This window comes from Hyla sarda, chromosome 4, assembly GCF_029499605.1.
Source record: "Hyla sarda isolate aHylSar1 chromosome 4, aHylSar1.hap1, whole genome shotgun sequence".
NCBI classification, from domain to species: Eukaryota; Metazoa; Chordata; class Amphibia; order Anura; family Hylidae; genus Hyla; species Hyla sarda.
This window is the reverse complement of record NC_079192.1, coordinates 306,200,730-306,226,171: the sequence shown is the minus strand read 5'-3', so window position 1 is coordinate 306,226,171 and position 25,442 is coordinate 306,200,730. Positions and strand designations below refer to the sequence as shown.

At 41.5% G+C, this 25,442-nt stretch overlaps 1 protein-coding gene across 9 annotated transcripts in view; it reads left to right on the top strand.

Moving 5' to 3' along the window:
• The first annotated feature begins 279 nt into the window (after positions 1-279).
• ABLIM3 (actin binding LIM protein family member 3) overlaps positions 280-25,442 on the top strand; it is a 246,405-nt gene continuing 221,242 nt past the window's right edge. For 6 of the 9 annotated variants that reach the window (XM_056574788.1, XM_056574785.1, XM_056574782.1 and 3 more), the window contains exon 1: positions 284-647. In XM_056574788.1, the coding sequence (XP_056430763.1) occupies positions 635-647 (13 nt within the window). In that variant the 5' untranslated portion in view covers positions 284-634. Of the gene's footprint in view, positions 648-25,442 lie in introns of all 9 variants that reach the window. The other 3 variants (XM_056574789.1, XM_056574787.1, XM_056574786.1) reach the window with 2 other exon arrangements.

The following is a 25,442-nucleotide window of genomic DNA, read 5'->3' as shown; positions in this document are numbered from 1 at the left end:
TAAGGGAACTGTATTGCAAAAACATGGTGTGAATGCTCCCTTAACTTTTCAGGGAAGATCTAGTAGCAGTTCTTATAGGTCACAGACCAGATCCAGGTTTTCAATCACCTCTCTAAATTGATTTGATCTTTAGAATGAACTAGATCAAAGAGAACTGATCTCCATAATGTAGTGGATTCCCCATCACTAGAGCAGACAGCACAGCACAACTCCCCTCCCAGGGCAGGAGGAAGAGCAGTCAGGTCTGTGTGCTGGTGGATCTACCTCCCCCTCTGTCTCCACAGTCCACACCCCCATGTGCTGGGAGAGCTCCAGGATCCTGTGCTCTGTGAGAGTGGTGATAGTGACAGGCAGTGTGTGGCTCTAGGCGTGTGCTGGGAGAAGAAGGTGGCATCACTCCTGCACACAGTCACCTACCTCCCTGTCAGCATTGTCTTCCTACTGCTTCCTCTCCTCCAGCCTGTCTACCTGAGAGCAGAGGGGCTGCTGCCTGCACTGTGCCCGGGGATGGCTGGCATGGGGAGCTCCTAAGTGGCAGACGTGTGCTCAGCAGGATCCAGCGCAGGGTGCCATACACCACAAGCAGACTGCTCACTTTACCTCCGAGGTTGGATGAGAACAAGACACTGGCATCATGAGCACCAATTGTAAGTACATGCCACTTCCATCACCCATCCCTGGTGTCTGATAATGCTGCATCTATGTATGTGTACAGGAGAAATCCAGGGGAGTAATGACTGCATTGTTAGGATAGCCTCACCGGCTTGTGCTATATGCTATCCCTTTACATCGCAATGGGGTTTGTTTATGTGTTTGTTCTCTGTATTTATATAAAGGTTCTGTTTATTGTTTGCCTTGATAGAATGTATTGTCCATGTGGGGCTCTTTGTATACTACCAACTCTTTCACCAGATCCTTATGAATTATTAAATCAGTATTTCTGAGCACTTGGCTCTGTGTATAGTGGCATTGTCTATAGTGTACAATGTACTAAGATGGAAATAATAGAAACAGGCCTATTGTGTGTGTACCAATGCAACTTTTATATTTTCTGTATATTCTCAATGTCACATCCAATAGAGATCAGGAATACCCTTATTATCTAATCTATCTATCATTATCTATCTATCATCTATCTATCATCTATCTAGCTAATATATATATATATCATCTATCTAATATATCTAGCATCTATCTATTTATCTAATCTATCTATCATCTATCTATCTAATATATCTATCATCTATCTATCTAATCTATATATCTATCTCCTATCTATCTCATATCTATCTATCTATCTATCTATCTATCTATCTATCTAACTATCTATCTATCTATCTCATATCTATCTAATCTATATATCTATCTAATATATCTAGCATCTATCTATTTATCTAATCCATCTATCTATCTATCTATCTATCTATCTATCTAATATATCTAGAATCTATCTATCTATCTATCCATCCATCTCTCCTCTCTGTCTCAATGTCTATCCATCCCTTTACTTCTCCATGAGTATGACTGGTTCCTAAGTTCAGTAGGGAACTGATGTAATTGCCTAACAACAGCATTCTGCTAGTCTATAGGACAGTGTTTTCCAACCAGGGTGCCTCCAGCTGTTGCAAAACTACAACTGTAGTTTTGCAACAGCTGGAGGCTCCCTGGTTGGGAAGCACTGCTATAGGAGAATATATTCACCAATGTAGCATAAAGAGGTCCATGTTCTGACATAAATTGCATTTAGGATATTGAAGTCTTGTCCAGTTATTCTATTAATATGAGGCTTAGATATTCTATTAATATGAGGCTTGAGATTAATATGATCATTAGGAAAATAATAATATATATGTATATATATAATCATATCATACTCACTTAGATGATACATTTGCTTTATTTTTCTGTGATGCTAGTAAGGTAAGGCTGGTCCATGTAGTACACATTGTTGGAACATGGTCCCTTAAAGACTTGGCTTTATGTCCAAATGTTCGACCGCACAGTTATATTGAGAAAGTGCAGCCAAGAGACACAGGTGTTCACAGCAGTGATGTCATAGAGCTAAAAATGGATCTGCCTCAGCGACATAAATGATAAACTTCTTCATTGTACATATTTCGGGACCTGCCAGGTTATAAAGAGTTGATTGTCCACTAGAGAACTGCACATGCAGTCAGTAAGTGCGATGTATAGCATGGACCGGTATGTATTTCAGGGGTCACCCGCATCTTGCTTTCCTTTGCCATCAGCAGCTTATAAAGCTCTAGCAGTCATGAGAGAGAATCTGTTAGTAGGAAGCCCTCCCCCCACCAATACATACACACACCTCACCTCCAGCAAATTGCCATTCCCATGATCAGCTTGAGGAGGATGATTTTCAACAATGGTGCCCCAGACGGCCACTGAAATGGTCACCAATGCGAGCAACAATTATTATTTGTCTCTTAAATGTTTAGGATTAGGCTGGATTCTCATGTATCAGTTCCGTAGGGGCTCAGTTTTATTGTACGAAAGCAGCTAAGTTATCAGGCTTTTTCACCATTTTGTAATACAGAAGTTTCAGAGCTGGATGGTAAAATGCTGCAAGACACATTTCCCATCCAACATCTGGACCATTAGGGAGCCCCCATTGACACAACGGGTGCCTTGAGGGATCCTATTGCCAAAGGAAGCTGAACTGGATTGCTGGATGTGGAAAGGAGCCACATGTATTTACCATATTTTTCGCCATATAAGACGCACTTTTTCTTCCCCAAAACTGGGGGGGGGGGGGGAAGTTGGTGCGTTCTTATACGGCAAATACACATTAAAACCTGTCCTATCGCGGCGGTCCCTGCGGCCATCAACGGCTGGGACCCGCGGCTAATACAGGACATCACCGATCGCTGTGACGCTGTATTAACCCTTCAGACGTGGCGATCAAAACTGACCGCCACGTCTGAAGCGAAAGTGACACTAACTTGGCTGCTCAGTCGGGCTGTTCGGGACCACCGCAATGAAATCGCAGCATTTCGAACAGCTTACAGGACACCGGGAGGGACCTTACCTGCCTCCTCGGTGTCTGCTCCTTGCCGGGATCCCCTGCATGGCCGGCGCTCTCCTTCGTCGTCATCACGTCTTCTCGCATGCCGTCCCTTCATCCAATAGGAGCGGCGTGAGTAGCGGCGTGAAGGTGGCGACGGAGAGAAAGGATACTCGGCAGCAGAGACGTTCCGGAGCGACGGGGACACCCCGGGGACGCGGCGACAGCAACGGAGGGCGACATCCAGGGCAGCGGGGATGGGACCGGAGCGGCGGGGACACGTGAGTATTACCTTCTATACCAGTGGTCTTCAACCTACGGGCCTCCAGATTTTGCAAAACTACAACTCCTGGCATGCCCGGGCAGCCAACGGCTGTCCGGGCTTGCTGGGAGTTGTAGTTTTGCAACATCTGGAGGTCCGCAGGTTGAAGGTTCAGAATCTTTTTTTTCTAGATTTTCACCCTTTAAAATTGGGTGCGTCTTATATGCCGGTCTTAAATGCGGTATTTATTATTTTAACTTTGAGCTCTGCCGTTTTATTTATTTTTTCTTTATTTTTTCTATTGGGTAAAACATCATAAGAATTTCGTTTGAAAGGTGGTTGGGCATAGAATTGCCACCCCTTGTAAATGTGGCAGCTGTTACTATTTTCACAACAGTATTGAGAATGTTGACTGTCTTGTCTTCTTCCACCATTATCAAACTCCAGGATCTAAGATTTGGCTAAATGATGAGTAAGCTATAGCACTTAAAATCTTCTAATAGTTGAGGCATGAAACAGAATACATTCAGTGACATTGCGTAAGTGTCCTTTGATGGAAAAATTCAGACTAATTTGGGATATATAATAGTATATAAATATATTCATGGCTTTCCTGAAGGACTACTTGTTGTGAAATACATTAATAACTTGTTACATCTTGTCTATTAATAGTTGGTTACCGGGTTAAACAGGTAAGATGTCCACTGCATTCTGTTCCTCGGGCAGAGTTGTGTCTCGGTACAGGAATGCAGTAAGGACAGGTCAATGTAACCACCTACATTGCTGTCATTTTTTATTGACTACTCACAGATGACATACAGAGTAAAGTGTTATGTTGACACTGTATAAACACACAGTGGAGGAGAGTTACTAAGCAAAGTACTTGCAGTGCGCCAAATTTATTCTCTTGTGTTTCAGACAATTTTTATGCCTCTGCAGACAATTTTGATAACTGTCTAGAAAAGGGAGAATGGCTAAAAGGAGTTGTATAATGTGCTAGATTTATTAATGACATGCCACATTATTTTGGCACAAAGTATTGCTGCAAAGTAAGGCAGCCAAGGGCTGGAATATATAGGGAAGTGTCTAACAGATGTAGTTAGATGCACTAAATGTATCATACAGTGTGTGCCATTGTGATAAATTTGTCGCAGTTTCTGCCTGTCTTGTCTAGTTTTGTGTTGAATAAATTTAGAACAGTATTAATAAATCTCCCCTATTCCATATAAACACTATAGTATACCTGTTGTTTAATTTTGTTTGTTTTGTTAGATTAACCTTTTAGAGTGGTGATAAGGTGATTTTAGTGCTCTCCCTTTTGTTTTTGAGCCCCTGAGAGCCCTGCCCATGGTGCACAGCTGTTTCTCATTCTTTCCATTGCAGGGACAGGACCAGGGATGAGCTGTTTGTCAATAGTACATGCATAGTTACTTCCTCTCTTACTTCTCTCACAGCAGAACACATCATATACTTCTCTCTACTATACCATAGCCTACTGCTGTTAAAATTGAACTGAACAGACTTGCATTGCGCTAGGCTACTTATTTACATAGTATACTAATAAGATTAGGGGGAGAAGATGATGCACTGGATTCTTGCTAGGCTCTTTGTGAGCAGACAGGGAAAAAGGGTTACAATAAGCTCTGAACTGGCTGGCACTGTGCAGATGATAATTTATACTGTGCACTTTTATATATGACATGTGGATTGAAAATAGGTTTTTGATACACTTGCTTTGCAAGGTGTTATGAGCAGAAAAAAAACAGCAGCATTGCAGCAAGGAGAGGGTTACGCTAGGCACTGCTGCTGCTGAGGTAAGAGGAAAGCCTTGATTTATCTTGCATGGACAGTGCAGATCCTCAGGAGACATAAAGATGCTGGTACACCACAGTCTCTCTCTCTCTCTCTCTCTCTCTCTCTCTCTCTTTCTCCCCCTCTCTTTCTCTCTCTCTTCCTCTCTTTTTATCTCTGTTAGGAATCACACAGGCTAAGGGAGGGAGGTTGTTTGACAACAGTGACCATTTAATTTTACAGACGCTAGTCATATATTACAAAAATTATCCTAAAATAACTATGTAAGCCATATGTAAGTCGCCATCTACTCAAGGGCTAGTTTGAATTAGAGGACTAGCTGTTTCTTGAGCCAAGAGGACAGATAAGAAAGGACACATTCATTGGAAGTACAATGGAATGGAATGTGAATGGAATACAATTGAAGAGGGTTAGATCACTCTGGTAGACAACTAGATTTTTCTTCTCACTCAAACACAAAAATGGTGTCGGATAACTATAACAAGTAATCACTGGTGGTAATCTTCTATGTACATTGGGTACCAGGCTCTAGAGTTTTGTCTAGCTTTACTTCTTTGGGTCTCGCTGCTGTTGACTTGGAGAGACTTTCCATCTTCCGGTGTGATAAAATTCCCTTTCAGGTCAGTAAAGCAAAGAGAGAAACAGGCGCTCCCTTGTGAAGAACGGGATCACAGGTGTGTGGGAGGGGAGGGAAAAGTAAAGGCTCACCCTGCCAGGTTGTGTGTACTCCCACACAACCAAGATGTGCGTTTGATATGATGATCTCGGTCTGCAGCCTTCCCAGAGATAGCGGAGAGATGTAAGGTGAACTTCAGAAGAGATGGGAATATCGGCGCTGACCAAGGAGAGGACAATAGAGCCAGGTGTGTAGCGAACAGATTTAATCCAATGTGACGCGTTTCACCGCGCTTGCGCGGTGAAACGCGTCGCATTGGATTAAATCTGTTCGCTACACACCTGGCTCTATTGTCCTCTCCTTGGTCAGCGCTGATATTCCCATCTCTTCTGAAGTTCACCTTACATCTCTCCGCTTTCAGGTCAGTGGGAGCCATGAGATATGGTCCCAGAAGGCATCTCCAAAATGAGGAAACAAGGGTGGAGTTTGTTCATTATACTGTAAATCAGATTATCAGGCCTGATATAATACAATTGAAACACGTAAGATGTTCTGAATACTTTTATCATGAGACAGACATTGTTTTCATAGTGATATTATCAAAATATTAGGTTATGAATCCTATCAGCAATGTACTCTAGAACGCGTAGGCGAAACATTTACACTGTATTACAGAGCTCTGGTGGACCCATTCTAGGCCTCAGCTGCACCTTGAAAAATCAGAGAAACCTGCAAAGAGGCAGTAGACTGGATTAGCCTGCACAAAGGGGGAGGGTAGACTGGATTAGCCTACACAAGAGGGGGGGGGGGGTCAGAAACGTATATGGTGACCTTGAAGTTAACCTCAGGGTAATGAGGAGTTTCTTGCAAGTGGTCCAGCAGATACCACCTCAGTTGTTGGTGCAGCTTTAACTTGATGGTCACAGTCCTTTTGCTTGCAAATTATGGAAAATAAGCACTCAACAGAGGCACAATACTTGACAGTTCTCACTGAGAGGCATCTCATTTGCAGTAATAACACAAGGTTTGCGGTTCCCCAGAGGCAAGCGTACAGTGGTGCACTTTTAATCTTTAACCCTTGAGTCAAGGCTGTAAGATCTTAGTCTAATACTAAGCCATATCACCATGGGCACAATTTAGATGGTCTCTCACTACTCAGTCTCCGCACTGCTCTAGTAGCACTTACTCAGGTTCTAGCCCATGTCATTGATGGTACCTTAACTCACACTTTTCCATTGCTGCTTCGAGAGAACTCTGCTCCCCCCCTGGTGCCTCACTTTATTTTGTTAGGAATCATCACTACCACTGTCCTCTCTGCTTCTTATTCACAGTGCCAGAACTTTTCTCACCCAGGCCAAGGTGATTCTCTCACAGACCAGGAACACTGCTGTGACTCCAAACATTGTTCCCAATTCTTCAACTTGAACACAACAGCCACAAGTGTTGGGAAAACCATTGTTTTATAGCGAGCATGGGGACGTGACGACAGAATATTTATATCACATTCTCACAGAGGGCTGTCCATGTGAGTCCATTAACTGCCTAAGGCCACATGGCATTCAGGGGCAAATACAACACCTGCATCTTAGCCACCATGCCAACAAACTGCAAAGATACCGCAACAAGCACAACAACCTATTTACTCAGAAAATATAGTACACTGCAAAGTAAAACAGGTAAATCCACAGCAAGAATAAGAATCTTACTCTTCTGGTAGAAGGGCACCTGTCAGTCCTAAAGGGGTTCTTGAACAGTGCACTGACATTCTTGTGCATCTTTCTTACAGTCTTATATCACTGATATTGTTGCTCAGCATTGATATAGTAAAAGTATTGGTCTTAGCAATCTCCACACGCCCTGGACAGAGACGCCCAGAGGAAAGATATCAGTCAGTGACTGCTCCTTATTCTGCCAGTAAAATAATTGGATGCTATTATCTATAAGTTGTTACTGACCTATGGAATCCCTGGTCATCATGTACCAGTTTACTACTGACGCTCTTGCATATTTAATCAGGAGCAGATGATGAGGCCCAGTAAGCGTAATTGTGTCATTCAAAGCACAACATTCCTTGGCAGGAACAGTACACAATGAATTATGTAGCTGTTTGCCATTGTCCTAGATTCTGTATTATAGATTGGCGTTTGCAATGGGTTTTTATAGTCTTGTTATTTGAATGACGGAACTCCCTTGCTACAGTATGCCATCGCAAAGAATCTAGTGTGTCTAGTTATTAAAGTGGTATTCTAGGTTTATACTTCTTATCCCCTATCCTTTGGATAGTGGATAAGATGCATGATCGCAGGGGTCCCACCACTTGGGACCCCCGCAATCTCGGTACAGCCCCCGGCATTCTGTGGCCCCTAGAGATTTCACACCATGCCCCCTCCATTCATGTCTATGGAAAGGGGCGTGACGGCCATCTCGCCCCCCTCCCATAGACATGAATGGACCAAGATTGCGGGGGTCCCCAGCGGCGGGACCCCTGCGATCATACATCTTATCCCCTATCCTTTGGATAGGGAATAAGACATATAAACCCGGAATATCCTTTTAAGGAAATTATTAACAGAAACAGCTTAGGACAATTTTATATGGATATACAGTAGCATTTGTTCCATAGCAATGGAATCATCCAATGAAAAATGTACTTGCTTAGTACAGTTATATTGTAGTGACTGTGTATGGAGGTGGCATAAGATCTTAATTGGCTGCTTATAGACCAGAATATCATAATAACATATAATTGATAGCAATCTGGTATTAGGAGCCAAACACCCGATGACTGAACCACTTCCATGTGACAATGTGTATAGAGTTAAAGGCCATCTGTAGTGAATTAACACTTATCCCCTATCCACAGAATAGGGGATAAGTGTTTGATCACGGGGCGTCCTAACGTTCTGCTGCGGCCGACACGCCTCCCCATGTACTTATATGGGAGAGGCAGGGATGCAGCGTTCGTGCCTCCCCGCCTCTCCCATAGAACTGTATAGGGAGGGGGCGCGGAGGGGGCGTACCGTCAACTTCACTGAGATTGACGCTACGCGCTTTAGCCGCTGTCACAAAAAAAAATTTTGATTAGTAACTAGCAAATAAAAATGAAAAAAAAAAAAAAAAATGACATCATTTTAGACAAAACAGTATGTCAGTTAAAAAAAAAATGGTTTGTTGGTAAAGGGATATTCCCATCTCAGCTTGTTATCTCCCATCCATAGTATTCCAAGAATGGGGACAGAATTTGAGTGCAATGGACTTGCACGGCCAGTGATCTATTCATTCTCTATGGGGCCACCAAACATTTTTGGGTGCTCAGCTAAGAAATGAATGATGTGCTCTGATTCTCTTTTTTATTATACTTATTGAAAATATTATTATAAATTGTATTATTTGTGTTACTTCTACTTTTATGTCCTCATCAGTTTGCATTTTTTTGTATTATTAGACCTGACTCGCGAGAAGGCGGTCCAGTACTGTCTTATGCATTATGTATATGTCCTTGCTGAGTATCCTTCATTAGATGTCCCTGCTGTAAAACATTTCCATTAGGTATAGATTATACAGTTAACAGGTGAAAGACACAGTCGTAACAAAATGCAGACAATGTTTATTGTGGTTATTTTGAGTAGCTGGAGAGGTTTTACCAACATCTTGACCCCGTCTTGTCACTATTCAGTGTTTATGGCCAAAGCACATATGTTATTATAGCTGTAAGTGGAGTTTCTGTGGTTTGGAAGTTTCTTGTGCAGTTAGAGCAGATGTTCAATGATTGTTTGACCTCTTAGTGTCCTATGGTCAAGAATTATCAGTGTCAAAGGTTACATCTCCTAGACAGCAGTTTTATCTAATCTACACGACCCGTATGTCTAAATGTTATATTTGCTGTTTTGACTACAACTACCCTAGTGTCAAGCTGTGTGAGCTATACCCTTTCTCTATTCATTATGCTATTAAGCACAGTTGCTTCAATGGTTGCAAAGGACCGGGCTGTCGTCACTCAATAAGGTATAAATGACAAATTTAGCTACATCTGTATGCATGTGTGATCCTACAACATGTTATTGTTTCCCTAACACCCCACCCCCAGCCACTTGCAGCTCTATTAGACGTCTGCATGTTGTCCCTGTTGGTCCTGTACACCTAAGAGATTTCGTATTTATAATTTGCCCCTTTCTAGATATGCCTTACTATTGCTTTTGTTAGGGAGATGACTTGATTCTTTTATAAGAATGTATTAAAATATACTAACTAAAGCAATAACTCATGTGTATGATAATCTGATACGTAAACAAGAATATCTTACATAAAAATAAATTCTAAGAGGTTGTCTGGAAGAATAAAATGTAACACATCACCTGCTTCTACACTGATGGTGCCTCAGTCCTCACTGACCTCCAGTTCCTAGTTCCCGTTTTGATACAAGGAAATGCCGGCTTAGCCAATCGTTGACTGCGGATGGTCACCACTGCGGACAGTATTTGACTAAGCAAATATTTCTTGAGCGCCAAGACGGTAAGCAGGGAATGGCGATAAATGGAGATCCAGTAAGAATCAGAATAACAGTGGCAGGGGATTGGTGAGGTCATAATAAGTTCTTTTAACCCTTTTCCATCCTAGGACTTATATGTACGTCATGTTCACAAAATACAGGTGCTGTGAGTTCAGGGGGGCTGATCTAGACTCCAGCAGGGGTAATTGTGGGGTCCCAATCAGCTATGATCACAACTGAAGGGTCCCTACCTACCACTGTGCCGTTCAATTGGCACTCAGAAGATAAAGACAGTCTGTACAATCAGAGCCCTGATGACACTGATCAATGTTGTGCTATGGAATACGATATAAAAAAAATTTAATTATCAAAAAATTGCATGCATAAGTTTTCTATGGGGACTAAAAAATAATAATATAATAAAACAAACATATCATTAAACATTATCACTGGGTGTAGACCAAACTATTAAAAAACAACATTAATGAAACAATACAGTGAAAAGAATAAACATAAAAAAATGTACCAAATTCTAGAATTGCTGATTTTTGGTCACTTCAAGTACCTGAAAAAAAATTATAAAATGTGATCAAAAAATACCAGCAAAACAAAAATGGTAAAAAAAAAATGGTACTGATACAAAAAATACAGATCACAACACAAAAAATAGCCTCCATATAGCCCTGTATATGGAAAAATAAATGTGTTTATATCATTAATTTTGGGACTAGTTCACACCAAATTCACCGGGACAGGAGGGTCTGGTGCATTTGCATCGCTTTTTATACTATCTTACATAACTTAGCTGTCCCTTATAAGATAAATGGCAGGCATCTTGATACAATATCAAAGCGTCTTTGCTCTTCTGTTTTTCCAAGTAAATGGTGTGTGTGAAGCGATTCTAAAGTTTGCAGAGGAGCAAGCACAAGATACCATCTCAGGAATGTAGTGGTTATAGAGCTATGAGTGTGTGTGCAGTTGAGTGGGTTTACTTATTGTGTATGATCTATTGTACAAAAGGCTATTGTATATTGTTTACAGCCTACCAGATGCAGAAAAATCTACATTTCAGTAGTCAAGCTTAGGCATGCAGAGTGCGAGACGTTCTGACGTGTAGATGTAGTTGGGTGTTTGTTTGTTTAACTGTGGTGAACAATTCTCGTCATGTATATTTTCCTAGGAAGCATATGTGTTATATTCACATGCTTCAATAAATGCATCTGTCCAACTCAAACAGCAGAAAAGATTGAGGGAGCAGATGGTTTCTCCCTGTCAGGATATGCTCAGCAGCCAGACTCTGGTCCATGTCCATACGCTGACGGCCTTTCCATGCTCCTGACCTCAAGGTCTTGTCACAAAATCTCCCGTCTCTATGAATCTCTTGGCTGCTTTGACGACATTGGCAGCTCCAGGCTTAGCGCCCAAATAAAATATCTGCATAAGCTAATTCCAAAGCCACTAAACCCAGTTCTACATTTATGTATAGCCCCTCCACTTTGCTTGGTTATCTGCCCAGTCGTACCCTTGAAGGATTCAAATAGGTTATAAATAGTCACCGAGGAGATGCATATCAGGAGCTTAGCCACATGATGTAATAACTGGCTCTTTCTAAGCTATCTCACACTACAGTGCCCTTAAATGTTCTACAGATGTGACCCACAAGCTACAAATAGCTTCATATAGCCAATACATTGTCTATGGAGAGGGTAGAAAAGATGGCCAGGTTAGGATTCACAGCAAGTCATGTTCAGTCGCACCTTGGAGGATCAAATAGAAGATCATTTGAGATATTTGTTCATTTGTGTACAATGCTTCATCCCTGATTTACCTTTACTTGTGGTATATGCAACTATTTCTCACCTTATGGTCTTTTGACCTCGCGGGCGTCCGCCATTAACCCCTCAGGTGCCAGGATCAATACAGATCCCGGCATCTGCGGCAGTGCGCGATTTGAATGAATGGTCGGATCGCCCGCAGCGCTGCTGCGGGGATCCGATCATTCATAACGCCGCACGGAGGTCCCCTTACCTTCCTCCGTCCGGCTCCCGGCGTCTCCTGCTCTGGTCTGTGATCGAGCAGACCAGAGCAGAAGATCACCGAAAACACTGATCTGTTCTATGTCCTATACATAGAACAGATCAGTATTAGCAATCATGGTATTGCTATGAATAGTCCCCGATGGGGACTATTCAAGTGTAAAAAAAAAATGTAAAAAAATGTAAAAGTAAAAGTTAAAAAAAAGTGAAAAATCCCCTCCCCCAATAAAAAAGTAAAACGTCAGTTTTTTCCTATTTTACCCCCAAAAAGCGTAAAAAAATTTTTTCATAGACATATTTGGTATCGCCGCGTGCGTAAATGTCCTAACTATTAAAATAAAATGTTAATGATCCCGTACGGTGAACGGCGTGAACGAAAAAAAAAAAAGTCCAAAATTCCTACTTTTTTAATACATTTTATTAAAAAAAAATTATAAAAAATGTATTAAAAGTTTTTTATATGCAAATGTGGTATCAAAAAAAAGTACAGATCATGGCGCAAAAAATGAGCCCCCATACCGCCGCTTATACGGAAAAATAAAAAAGTTAGAGGTCATCAAAATAAAGGGATTATAAACGTACTAATTTGTTTAAAAAGTTTGTGATTTTTTTTAAGCGCAACAATGATATAAAAGTACATAATAATGGGTATCATTTTAATCGTATTGACCCTCAGAATAAAGAACACATGTCATTTTTACCATAAATTGTACAGCGTGAAAATGAAACCTTCCAAAATTAGCAAAATTGCGTTTTTCGTTTTAATTTCCCCCCAAAAATTGTGTTTTTTGGTTGCGCCATACATTTTATGATATAATGAGTGATGGCATTACAAAGGACAACTGGTCGCGCAAAAAACAAGCCATCATACTAGTCTGTGGATGAAAATCCTTAAGGCCAAAATGGGCTGAGTCCTTAAGGGGTTAAAGATGTACTCCGGTGCTCCACCGTTCCGAATATTTTGTTCAGAACGCTGGGAGCCAGAGGCTGTGATCGTGATGTCACGGTCACGCCCCCTCATGATATCACACCACAACCCCTCCATTCATGTCTATGGGAGGGGGCGTCTCTGCCGAGGGGGCATGGCCGTGATGTCACGACCAATGCCGCAGGAACCGTGTGTTTATTTAGAATGCCAGGTACTGCAGGATATCGTGGGGGGCCCCAGCAGCAGGACCCCCGCAATCAGACATCAATCAGACATCTTATCTAGCAGATGTCTAGCAGCGGAGTACCATTGTATGATTTACTATTTCTTCTGGTTTTCTTCTAACCTCCTGTCTGTATGTATTACCAGAAAGGATTTTACAACAATAATAAAATCTATTCAATGTATCAATAATAGTTTGAAAATGTTATGTCTTTAGTAAAAACAAAATAAGTGTAAACTGGCAAATGGTGTTCTGCCTCTTGAATATATGTCAGCAGAATACACGCTATATGTCAGCAGAACACACACTATATGTCAGCAGAATACACGCTGCTATTGAACAGCCTATTGTTGTGAGCTTTAGGGAAGCCACTCGGAGTTCTCTGTAGCTTTCCAACTTGATTCATTGGATCACAAAGGGCTGGATCAAGGTTGGTGAAGGTCCCAGGGCAAATAATTGGTCAGGACACCTTCCTAGTTAGCACCATAATACAATGTGTGAAAAAGTTTATGTAACCTGTCAGCTGAAAAATGGTGCCCGATCTGAGGACACGATTAATAGCTCTAGAGATGATGAGTCTAGGGATGTAAATGTTTAATGATGTTAGCCTTTCTTGTGTCAGAATGTAGTTTCATTAATCCGCAGCGCCGCACTGCACTCTGTCTTGGAAGTCATGAATAGTTGTTCAATGTATTCATGACATGCATTGGTTACTCCTCTGGCAGCAGAACGGTAGTGGAGAATTCAGATGATCCTATGAAAAGTGGATGTATATAGTGGTACCGAAGGAGCATTAAACTAACCAACAAGCGGACTTATGGTATGAATAAAATTAATATTTAGTCAGTGCATGGACAACGCATTTCGTGAGGATTCCCTCAGGTCAGGTGGTTCCAAATGGCTCATGGAAAAGAAATCAGATGCAGAAATTCGCAGCAGAAGTTCAGGGACCGGGGTACAAAAACAGTTACTTGTCAGAGCACAGATGGTTAAATCACAGAGATTGCACATAGGTGGAGGAAAGCAGCGATACTGTTATTTTGAATAAAGATGGCGCATTACGAGGGGCCATTTGCCTCTTCCTCAGGTCATATAAGTCTTGTTAATCTAAATAGCAGTATTGCTGTTTTCATCCACCTACGTTTGATCTCTGTGACATGATCTATCTCTGACTGTATTCCCAATAAGTATCTGTTTTTGGCTTGAACTCATGATCTGATTACTCCTCTGTCATGCCACCCTGTGGTTGATAGATCTCTCCCTATAGAGTAGATGGGAAGAAACTGTCAATTATAAGCAGGGGTTTAACTGACATATAATACATTTATATACATGCAAAGTATTCATGACTTTTTATAGCTGTGCATCGATTGTATAGAGTAATGGTCCGGGATATGTGCTCAGCATCTGATTATAGGTCCAGTTTATGTAAGTTTTGTGCATCTAAGCAAACATGGTTTATAGGAAGAAGTGGATGTAATTATAGGTTATTACAGGTTATATAACATGACCTTCCTCTCAGAGGATGGCAATGCAGCCTTTACCAAATAAACAGTATGATATTATCTAGGGCTCAGCATCAGCTTTTCAGCTTCCAGCCAAGCAACAAAATTACATTAAGATGGGGTAGGAGACATATATCAGTTCCACTATTACACTTGACCTTTCAAGTATACCAAATTGGTACTACCAATATTTACATGTGCATTCTATTTTCCTGCTATGGACAATTCAATGTGGACACCATTTTTCTTGCTTAAAGAGGGTTGTCCAGTGGGGAAAAAATATTTTATAAGCAGGGGCACCCCGTGAGTGTTGGAACGACAGTGTTGGGGGATCGGTGAAGTGACTAATACTTTTTTTTTAGCCCCTTTTTTTTAAGGGGGGATATGATAAACTTATATAAGTATATTAATGGCCCATACAAAAAAATATGGAGAAAAACTGTTCCAGGTTAAACCCCCCCAAAGGACGAGGGGGCACTCCCTCCGTCTGGAGAAGAAAAAGTTTAGTCTCAAGGGGCGACACGCCTTCTTTACCATGAGAACTGTGAACTTATGGAACAGTCTACCTCAGGAACTGGTCACAGCAGGAAAAATTAACAGCTTTTAAACAGGATTAGATACATTCCTGGAACAAAATAACATTAATGCTTATGAAGAAATATAAAACCCCATCCCTTCCCCAATATCGCGCCACACCCCTACCCCTTAATTCCCTGGTTGAACTTGATGGACATATGTCTTTTTTCGACCGTACTAACTATGTAAATGGGACAACCCCTTTAAAATATTTGATTCCATCTGGTTACCTGGATAGAAAAAAGGTCATGGATGCACATCCACATGTCTGCTGCACATTGATCTACTGCTTCTCAACAATTTTCTTACAACTTACATTAGGTAGTTAGTAGGCATTTTGATAAAATTGTACAAGCCCAGTGACACTTTACTTCTGCCACCCCACAGACATAATACTGCAGCAATAACGGCTGTTAGGTGTGGTACGGTGCCACACCTATGTAGCATACAGTTACAGATGTCCAGGCTATATGGTTATCATATCCAGTGTCTCATATCCAGTGTGAATAGGCCTTTAGAGCTGATTTAACAGACCGCCGAATATACTCCTTTTTGCAGAAGACAGGATAGTAAGTAGAATAGAAGATTATGTGTAGAATCGGGGCCATTGTCTTTCGGAATAGCATTCCGGGGCTGAATTTCAATATACTGTCCCTAATGTAAACCAGATTTTTTTTGTATGTCATGTATATTGACCGTCTAGGACGCCATGTAGCACTGCAATTTTATTTCCACAATAGTCTCAAAAAGGATTCACTATATATATATATATATATATATATATATATATATATATATATCTTAGCTCAGTCACAAACTCAGTCACATCACTTCTGTATTCTAAAACTATAGGACTTCTTTAACCTCAGCTGACTTTGCATGTGCTTGTACTTCTCATGTTTGCACATTTTTTATGTTTGATTTCCTTTCTATAGCGGGAGGTGAATTTGTTTCTAATGGAGAGTGGTAGAGGAAATTCTACTGAACTCTTGAGGAGAGATCGATATGAATTTGTAAAGCCTTTATTAAACACTGCAAAATATGTCGGCAGTACAGAAATAGAAACAGAAACAGAATCACTTTTTTTTAGAACAAGATTTCAGAATTATGTTCAGATGAGAAGTCTTTTCTGTGTTTTTGGGAATCTAAGTGTCTCTGTCCTGTAAAGATACCACAGTAATTTGCCTCCTCTCTCTTTCTGTGTCGTTAATAATTCCTGACAATAATACCATTGTAAATAATCCTATTTCCTTGTATCTTTTGACACCGTACTTCAAGTTTTTTTTTAAATACACTAATGAGAAATTCTAAGTTACTAGACAGGGTTCTCCCTTTTAGGACATCATCTATGCCACCAAGAGCATCTTTCTTTCTGGAGTACCTGGCATACACTTGCAGATATAGTATGTTGGTGCTAGGCTGTAGGGCAGAGATAAGATACAGTTCAGTCCATCAGTCTTGAACTTGTAGTCACTCTTTAAAGGGGTACTCTGCTGCCCTTCTTCGGAAGCTCCGCTCCCCAGCGTCCGGAAGTTTGTTCTGAACGCTGCGTGCGGGCTTCCGTGTTCAGGGCCGCCCCTCACGACTTTTTTTGGGGGGGAAACGCCAAGAAAAACGCCAATTCTGCCGCATTGCGTTTTTTCGGCCAAAAAACGCAGCAGCCAGATGTTAGCTGTAAATCAATGAAAAATCGCAAAATTGTTATTCCACTTGGCGTTTTTCACATTGGCGTTTTTTAATCCTTTTGGCGTTTTTTCACTTTTTTTCGATATGTGGATTTTAACTTTGGCGTTTTTGCAGGCGGTTTTCATTCTTTTTTTACTTAGCGATCCATAAAAGTGATGTAGATACCTTTTTTTAATAAAATTTCATAGGGTACCATTAAAAAAAGTGTAAAAAAAAAAGATACAGTAGTGAAGGAAAAAATTGTATCTAACGAAATGTATCTTTTTTATGACAAAATTTTAATTACTTTTTAAACAGGGATCAATTTATCTGGGCGGGCGGGGACCTAAAAATGTAGTGTGTGTGTTTTTCACTTTTTTCTTTATTTTTTTATTTTTTTTTAGGTAGTACTACTACTCCCAGCATGGAACACACTGTTCCATGATGGGAGTAGTAGTACCTTTACTAATTGACAGATCGCCCGTTGCGATCCTCCTGTATAATGTATAGATGCGGCGGCTGTTCTCCTTCTCGCCAGATGGTTCCAGCCAATCACAGCTCTCTGTGGGATATATGAATATGTGTATATATACGGCCGTGCAGGGGACCATAGAAGAGCGACCGCATCTATACATTATACAGGGGGATCACAGTGGGTTTCAGTAGTGATACCCGCTGTGATCTTTCCTTAACTGCAGGTACTACTACTCCCAACATGGAGTACACTCTGCTCCATGCTGGGAGCTGTAGTACCTGCATTAATAGACAGACCGCAGGGGGTGTCAGAAGTTACACTCTCTGCGATCTGTCTATTAATGCAGGTACTACAGCTCCCAGCATGGAGCAGAGTCTGCCCCATGTTGGGAGTAGTAGTACCTGCAGTTAAGGAAAGATCACAGCGGGTATCACTACTGACATCCACTGTGATCGTCCTGTCTATAGCAGAGATGAAGAGCGGTTGTATACATTGCTTGCATCCCTGCTCTGTACTCCAGCCAGCCAGCCATCAATATGAATGATGTTCTATTCACATAACTGGCCGGAGTACAGAGCAGAGATGTGAGCGCTGTATAGAGTCGCATCTCTGCTATATTATGAACGATCTCATTGGGTGTCAGGAGTGACACCCGGGGCGATATGTCTATAGTACAGGTACTACTACTCCCATCATGGAGCAGTCTGTTCCATGCTGGGAGTAATAGTACTACCTAAAAAATTTAAAAACATTTGAAAAAAAAGTGAAACACACACACTTTATTAAAAAATAATAAAAATGTTGTTATAAAATATATTCATTTTGTTTAATAAAAATGTTTTCATCACTGCTGCATTCTTTTTTCTTTTTTTTTTTTTTTTGGTACCCAACAAATTTTGGGCACCCAAAAAAACTGCCAAGGTGCAATTTCCACGCAAATGAAAATACGCAAGAAAAAACGCCAGAAAAAACACCAGACACAGGAAATTGCACTTTTTCATGCGTTTTTTTCTACCCAAAAAACGTAGCACAAAAAAACAAGTAGAAACTTAGCCTAACACACATATTGTGATCTATTGCACATTTCCTGTAGGTGCGGTATGATTGTATTTGCATTCAGTAGTATACATCTGTTATGAGCATTGGTTCACTGTGTTATAGGTTTCTTTACATTACACAGACAGTCTGTTGTTTTCAGTAGGAATTGTACAATACTTCATTTGCTTTGTGGTCCACTGCTTTGCTTGGACAGGTGTTTTAGAAAAATTTGGTCTCCTAACTTAGCAAAGACCTAAGATAGAGCTTTGTATATAATAAATCAAGGTCCTACATTGGCTCCTAGATGTTTTTGTAATCCTAATGTTGCATTTATACATAACCCATTGCATCCATCCGTAATTGTGATATGGAAATTCTTCTTAAGCATTTTCATGTTTGATGTTGCTGTTACAGTAAAATAACTGATGCTGAAAAAAGATCAAATATATTCAGGGACCTGCTTTATGGGGGCAGAATAAATAGCAATTTTGCTAATGATACATCTGGCATGGCCTTTGCTTGAATAATAAAGCAGCACAGGAGAAAATGACACCCCTTCAGCTTTATGGTAACATCACTGGTGGTGACACTGTCTGTATTCAGATTTTGAAAAAAAAAATAAAAAAATGTATTAATCACATAGCACATGTAACAGAATAAAACAGATACATGTCATATATATATATATATATATATTGAAAAAGGCTCCAGGAGGAGCTGAAACGTTGTAATGCTGACATGAGATATTAAATCACTTATTTTGTTGGAGTGCTGCGCCTGTATCTGGTTTTTATCTTGGATGGACTCTGATCAAGTCCTTTGGGACGCTGGCACCAATTTTTTGGTTGGACTGGATAAGTAGTGCTGCTTTATTTTGGGATTATATATATATATATATATATATACAGTGACCCCCCGACTTATGATGGCCCCGACATATGATCATTTCAACATATGATGGCCTTTCAGAGCCCATCGTATGTTGAAGGCAGCATCGACATATGATGCTGCTGTGTGTCGGGGCCATCATACAAACAGCTATCTGACAGCGCTGACAACTTTAGCAACTGACAGATAGTTGTTTAATGTGCCCCGTGTGCCCCGTTCTGCCTCCTGTTACTCACATGCTGTCCTGCTAACTCACGCAGGCTTCCACTGTGAGCTCCGTGTAAGGCTGGGTTCACACTACGTTTTGTCCCATACGGGAGCGCATACGGCAGGGGGGAGCTAAAATCTCGCGCTCCCGTATGTGACCGTATGCGCTCCCGTATGCCATTCATTTCAATGAGCCGACCGGAGTGAAACGTTCGGTCCGGTCGGCTCATTTTTGCGCCATATGCGCTTTTACAACCGGACCTAAAACCGTGGTTGACCACAGTTTTAGGTCCGGTTGTAAAAGCGCATACGGCGCAAAAATGAGCCGACCGGACCGAACGTTTCACTCCGGTCGCCTCATTGAAATGAATGGCATACGGGAGCGCATACGGTGACATACGGGAGCGCGAGATTTTAGCTCCCCCCTGCCGTATGCGCTCCCGTATGGGACAAAACGTAGTGTGAACCCAGCCTAAGCCACACCCCCCCCCCCCCCCCCACAGTGCAGCCATAGCCAATAGCCTGGAGCATCTTGCCGCAGGCATCCAATGAGCTGCTGGCTGCCCTCCCCTTCCTTTCCTATAGAGCTGTAGTCGGCAGGATCGTAATGGAGGACATTCTGTCCCCCTGAAGGTATTTAAAGAACTGTACAGTACTGTATGCAATGTCACACATCACATACAATACATAGACACACTATACACCCCATACATCAATGTTTCCCTATCAGTGTGCCTCCAGTTGTTGCAAAACTATAACTCCCAGCATGCCCAGACAGTCAGTGGCTGTACATGCATGCTGGGAGTTGTAGTTGTGCAACAGCTGGAGGCACCCTGGTTTGTTAAACACTCCCCATACACTCCACATACAATGGTCATCCCGGAACCAATTAGCAGTTTCCCATAGAGATATGTATTCAACATACAATGGTTCCAAGGCCCCAGAACCAATTACCATTTTTACATAGACATATGTACTCGACATATGATGGTTTCAACATATGATGGTTCTACTGGAACCAATTAATATCATATGTTGAGGGACCACTGTATATATATATATATATATATATATATATATATATATATATATATATTATATATATATAATATTATGATTATTATTATTAATAATATTTATATATATAATTATTTTTTTTAAATTATTATTATTATGTAATATATGTAATATAATGTATTCATTAATTTATTTATTTTTTAAATGTTGCCATTTCTGGTTTGGGCTCAAGCACAGTCTTCATCCATACAAGGGCATGGCATCTTCCCAACAATCACTGGCTTAGGGTATTGCCCATCATATGTTTCCCTCTATCTTGCTAGCATTATGATCAGAAAGGGGCTAGCCCTAAAATGTTCCTCTTTCCTTACATGCACTAAGTCTCATTCATATTTTTTGCATCCTAACCATACAATGCTAGGGGTTTCCTATAGCAATCCAGATTTTTTTGAGGTCTTAATGACAATACCCGCATAAGCCATGTAGGCTAGGAGCATATCAATGGTGATCCATCTTGGGTAAAGTGAAAATCTAAGTGGTCATGTGACCCTGTTTGATATATCATTTTCCAGTGAGCAGACTTATTTATCTGTGTATGCTAATGTTCTTTGAGGCAGCGCATGATCCATTAAGACTATGCATGGGAAGCAAAAAGGGAAATGCAGATGTAAAATCTTTTATCACCTTAAAGGGTAGCTCCCACCATCCTCTTTTTTTTTTCTGTCCCTGCCTATTGTCCATCTATCCCTAACCCCCTCCCTGCCTTTATTTTTTTTTTTATTATCTTAAAAATGGCATTTTGTCTGCCTGGTAGTGTGCTCACTACCAGGCAGACTTCCTCAGCAGGCACCACGTCACTGATGCCTGCTGGGGGCCGAGTTCCGCCCATAGTTCTCAGGACAGGGTGCCTCCAGCTGTTTCACCACCACAACTCCCAGCATGCCCTGACATCTATTTGCTGTCAGGGCATGCTGGGAGTTGTAGTGGGGAAACAACTGGAGGCACCCTGTGTTGGAAGACACCAAGCCCCCGACCAATATCGCATCGCACCCCCCCTCCCCCTCACCTGTGCCGGACCATGAGCGGGGGTCCGTAGCAAGCAACAAGTGTATGCCCGGCTTCCTGTCATGCCCGTACACTCTGGAAACTGTCTCTATGTTTCTGGAGGATTGAAAGTCCTCCAGAACCATAGAGAGAGTTACCAGAGTGTAGGAGCATGACAGGAAGCCGGGCATACACTTGTTGCTCCATATAACGCGCTCCCCCCGGCAATGACAGGAGCAGTGAGGAGGCGGCGTATCCCCACTGGAGCCGGGGCTGTAAGCAGAGGTAAGAGCCATGTTCCTCCCTGCTGCAGGGAGAATATGCAGCAGGGAGGCGGCCAGTGTGTGAGTCCAGGGAGCCAATGCGCAGCCCTGGATTTCACTGTGCTCGCTCTCGCCTGTTTGATTGACAGGCGGGAGCGAGCACCGCAGTGACTGGAATTTCGACTCATTTGCCAGGCTCAAATGAGACGAAATTCTGTAGTGACGTCACTGCCGAATGCATTCGGCCACTAGGAGGGCGACCCCTAGTGGCCGAATTTAAAAGTGATTTTAAACTGGTTTAAAATCACTTTTTTTAATTAAACTATATTAGAGATATGTTGTAGTACTTAAGTACTACAACATATCAATTTTTTTATTTCATGACAGTGCCCATTTAATAATTTGCTGTTTTTTTTCTGAATACTGTAAGAATGTTTCTTCACAAATGCTATCAATTAAAGTGTACGTGTCAGATCCCACAAAAAAAACTGTTATATATGTTACTCAGTACCTAATCCTGATCATGTACATAGTTACATAGTTAGTATGGTTGAAAAAAGACATACGTCCATCAAGTCCAACCAGGGAATTGAAGTGAAGGGTGTAAGGGGATAAGGGGAAGGGATGTAGTTTTATAATTCTGCATAAGCATTAATGTTATTTTGTTCCAGGAATGTATCTAACCTTGTTTTAAAGCTGTTAATTGTTCCTGCTGTGACCAGTTCCTGAGGTAGACTGTTCCATAAATTCACAGTCCTCATGGTAAAGAAGGCGTGTCGCCCCTTGAGACTAAACCTTTTCTTCTCCAGACGGAGGGAGTGCCCCCTCGTCCTTTGGGGGGGTTTAACCTGGAACAGTTTTTCTCCATATTTTTTGTATGGGCCATTAATATACTTATATACGTTTATCATATCCCCCCTTAAACGTCTCTTCTCAAGACTAAACAATTGTAACTCCTTTAATCGCTCCTCATAGCTAAGATGTTCCATGCCCCATATTAGTTTAGTCACTCGTCTCTGCACCCTTTCCAGCTCCGCAGTGTCCCTTTTATGAACAGGCGACCAAAACTGAACAGCATATTCCAGGTGAGGCCGTACCAATGATTTATAAAGGGGGAGTATTATGTCCCTGTTCCTTGAGTCCATGCCTCTTTTGATACATGACAATATCCTGCCGGCTTTGGAAGCAGCAGCCTGACATTGCATGCTATTCTGTAGTCTGTGATCTCCAAGTACACCCAGATCCTTCTCTACCACTGACTCTGCCAGTTTAATCCCCCCTAAGACATACGACGCATGCAGGTTATTAGTACCCAGATGCATAACTTTACATTTATCCACATTGAACCTCATTTGCCAAGTGGATGCCCAGACACTTAGTCTATCCAAGTCATCTTGTAACTTATGCACATCCTCTATAGACTGTACAGTGCTACAAAGCTTGGTGTCATCTGCAAAGATAGAAACAGAGCTGTTAATACCATCCTCTATATCATTGATAAATAAATTAAACAGCAGCGGGCCCAGTACTGAACCTTGGGGTACACCACTAATAACCGGGGACCAATCAGAGTACGAATCATTGACCACCACTCTCTGGGTACGATCCATGAGCCAGTGTTCAATCCAGTTACAAACTAAAGTTTCCAAACCCGAAGACCTTAACTTACCTGTCAGACGTCTGTGAGGGACAGTATCAAACGCTTTGGCAAAATCCAGAAACACTATATCCACAGCCTTTCCTCTGTCAAGGCTTCTACTCACCTGCAATGCAATTTTTTATGTATCTGTCACCAATATTTAACTCAAAACTGGCATATTATAACTGCTTAATGTCTTTCCATCTTGTCAAAGGGAGGGGGTATGCCCCTCACTTGCCTGCACTGTAATGACTCCTCCCCCTCCCTCACCCAGCTGACTCACTGCTCTTGGGAGCCTGGCAGCCCTGCTTTGTAACCCTTTCCTCTCTGGTTTTATGCTGAACACTCACACAAACACACACATTGGCCCTTATTTACTAAGAGTGTTGTGTAGGTTTCTTTGTGGGTTTTAATTCCCTACAATTTATTTTCCACGGTATTTACTAAGGTTTCCCTACATTTTCCACTTTCCCTACATTTTGCTTTTTTTACACATGCTCTGATCTGTCTGATTTTCCTCAGCTCAAATGCACCACATTTTATGTGGAAACCTTAGTAAATATGTTGGGTTTTTGTGAAAATGTTGGGAACGCGTCCCTTTTCAGAGACCACGCCCCTATCCAGGTAACCACGCCCCTTTTCCCGGTTTTCTTAGCAAAATGGAGAGTTAGCCTGGGTTTTTTCAATTCTGGCACAAATTCTGGCGCAAAATCTGGCACAGACAGAATCTGGCGCACAAACAGAATCTGGCGCACAACCCAACAAAACATGTCGGGTTTGCAATAGTAAATGAGGGCTATTGGGTATTGGAGATTGCCTGTACTCTACCACCAAAGACAAAATGGTGAGTGTATAACTTACATCTTCCTAAATTAGTGCGAAGGTTTAGTGCTAAATGTACTGTGGTTTTATATTTCATTCATGTGTGCAAGCCTTTTGCAGTCCTGTAATACTAAGACTTGTAGTTTTGAAATGGTTAAAGTGGTGTGCTTACAGCTTTTGCAAAACTACAACTACAACTCCTTTGGATAGGGGATAACATGTCAAGGGGCGGAGTACCCCTTTAAGGCTGTAGTTAATCCTAAAGCTATATCAGATTTTCAGTGCTGAAGGGGTCCAGGACACATGAGATTCTCATCATACAGAACAGCAGTCAGTGGCCCTGATGTATCAATTTAGCTGAAACTGAACCAATCACAGCTCAGCTTTCATTTTATCAGAGCTCATTAAGATATTAAAGCTGTGATTGGTTGTTATGGGCAAATCAAACAGTTTTGGTTTCAGGCACATTCAGACACCTGAGCCATTGTCTCTTTAGGGTCTATTCACACGTACAGTATCCAATTTTGATGCGCAGGATTTGAAGCTGCAGATTTGAAACTATGTTCAGGCATTTAGTTTACATATTTCAAATTTAAATATGCGCAGGATACTGTACATGTGAATACACCTGGAAAAGGAATCTTTATTCATCTTGAATAGAGAATAAGTCGTCAGCTGTACAGATTATGCTAGAATAAATATAATATAGATAATTATACAGTATATAAATATAAAAAGGACCTCGATACAGTGGTCCCTCAACATACGATGGTAATCCGTTCCAAACGGACCATCGTTTGTTGACCCATCGCATGTTGAGGGATCCGTGCAATAAAAAGTATAGGACAGTGGTCTACAACCTGCGGACCTCCAGATGCTGCAAAACTACAACACCCAGCATGCCCGGACAGCCGT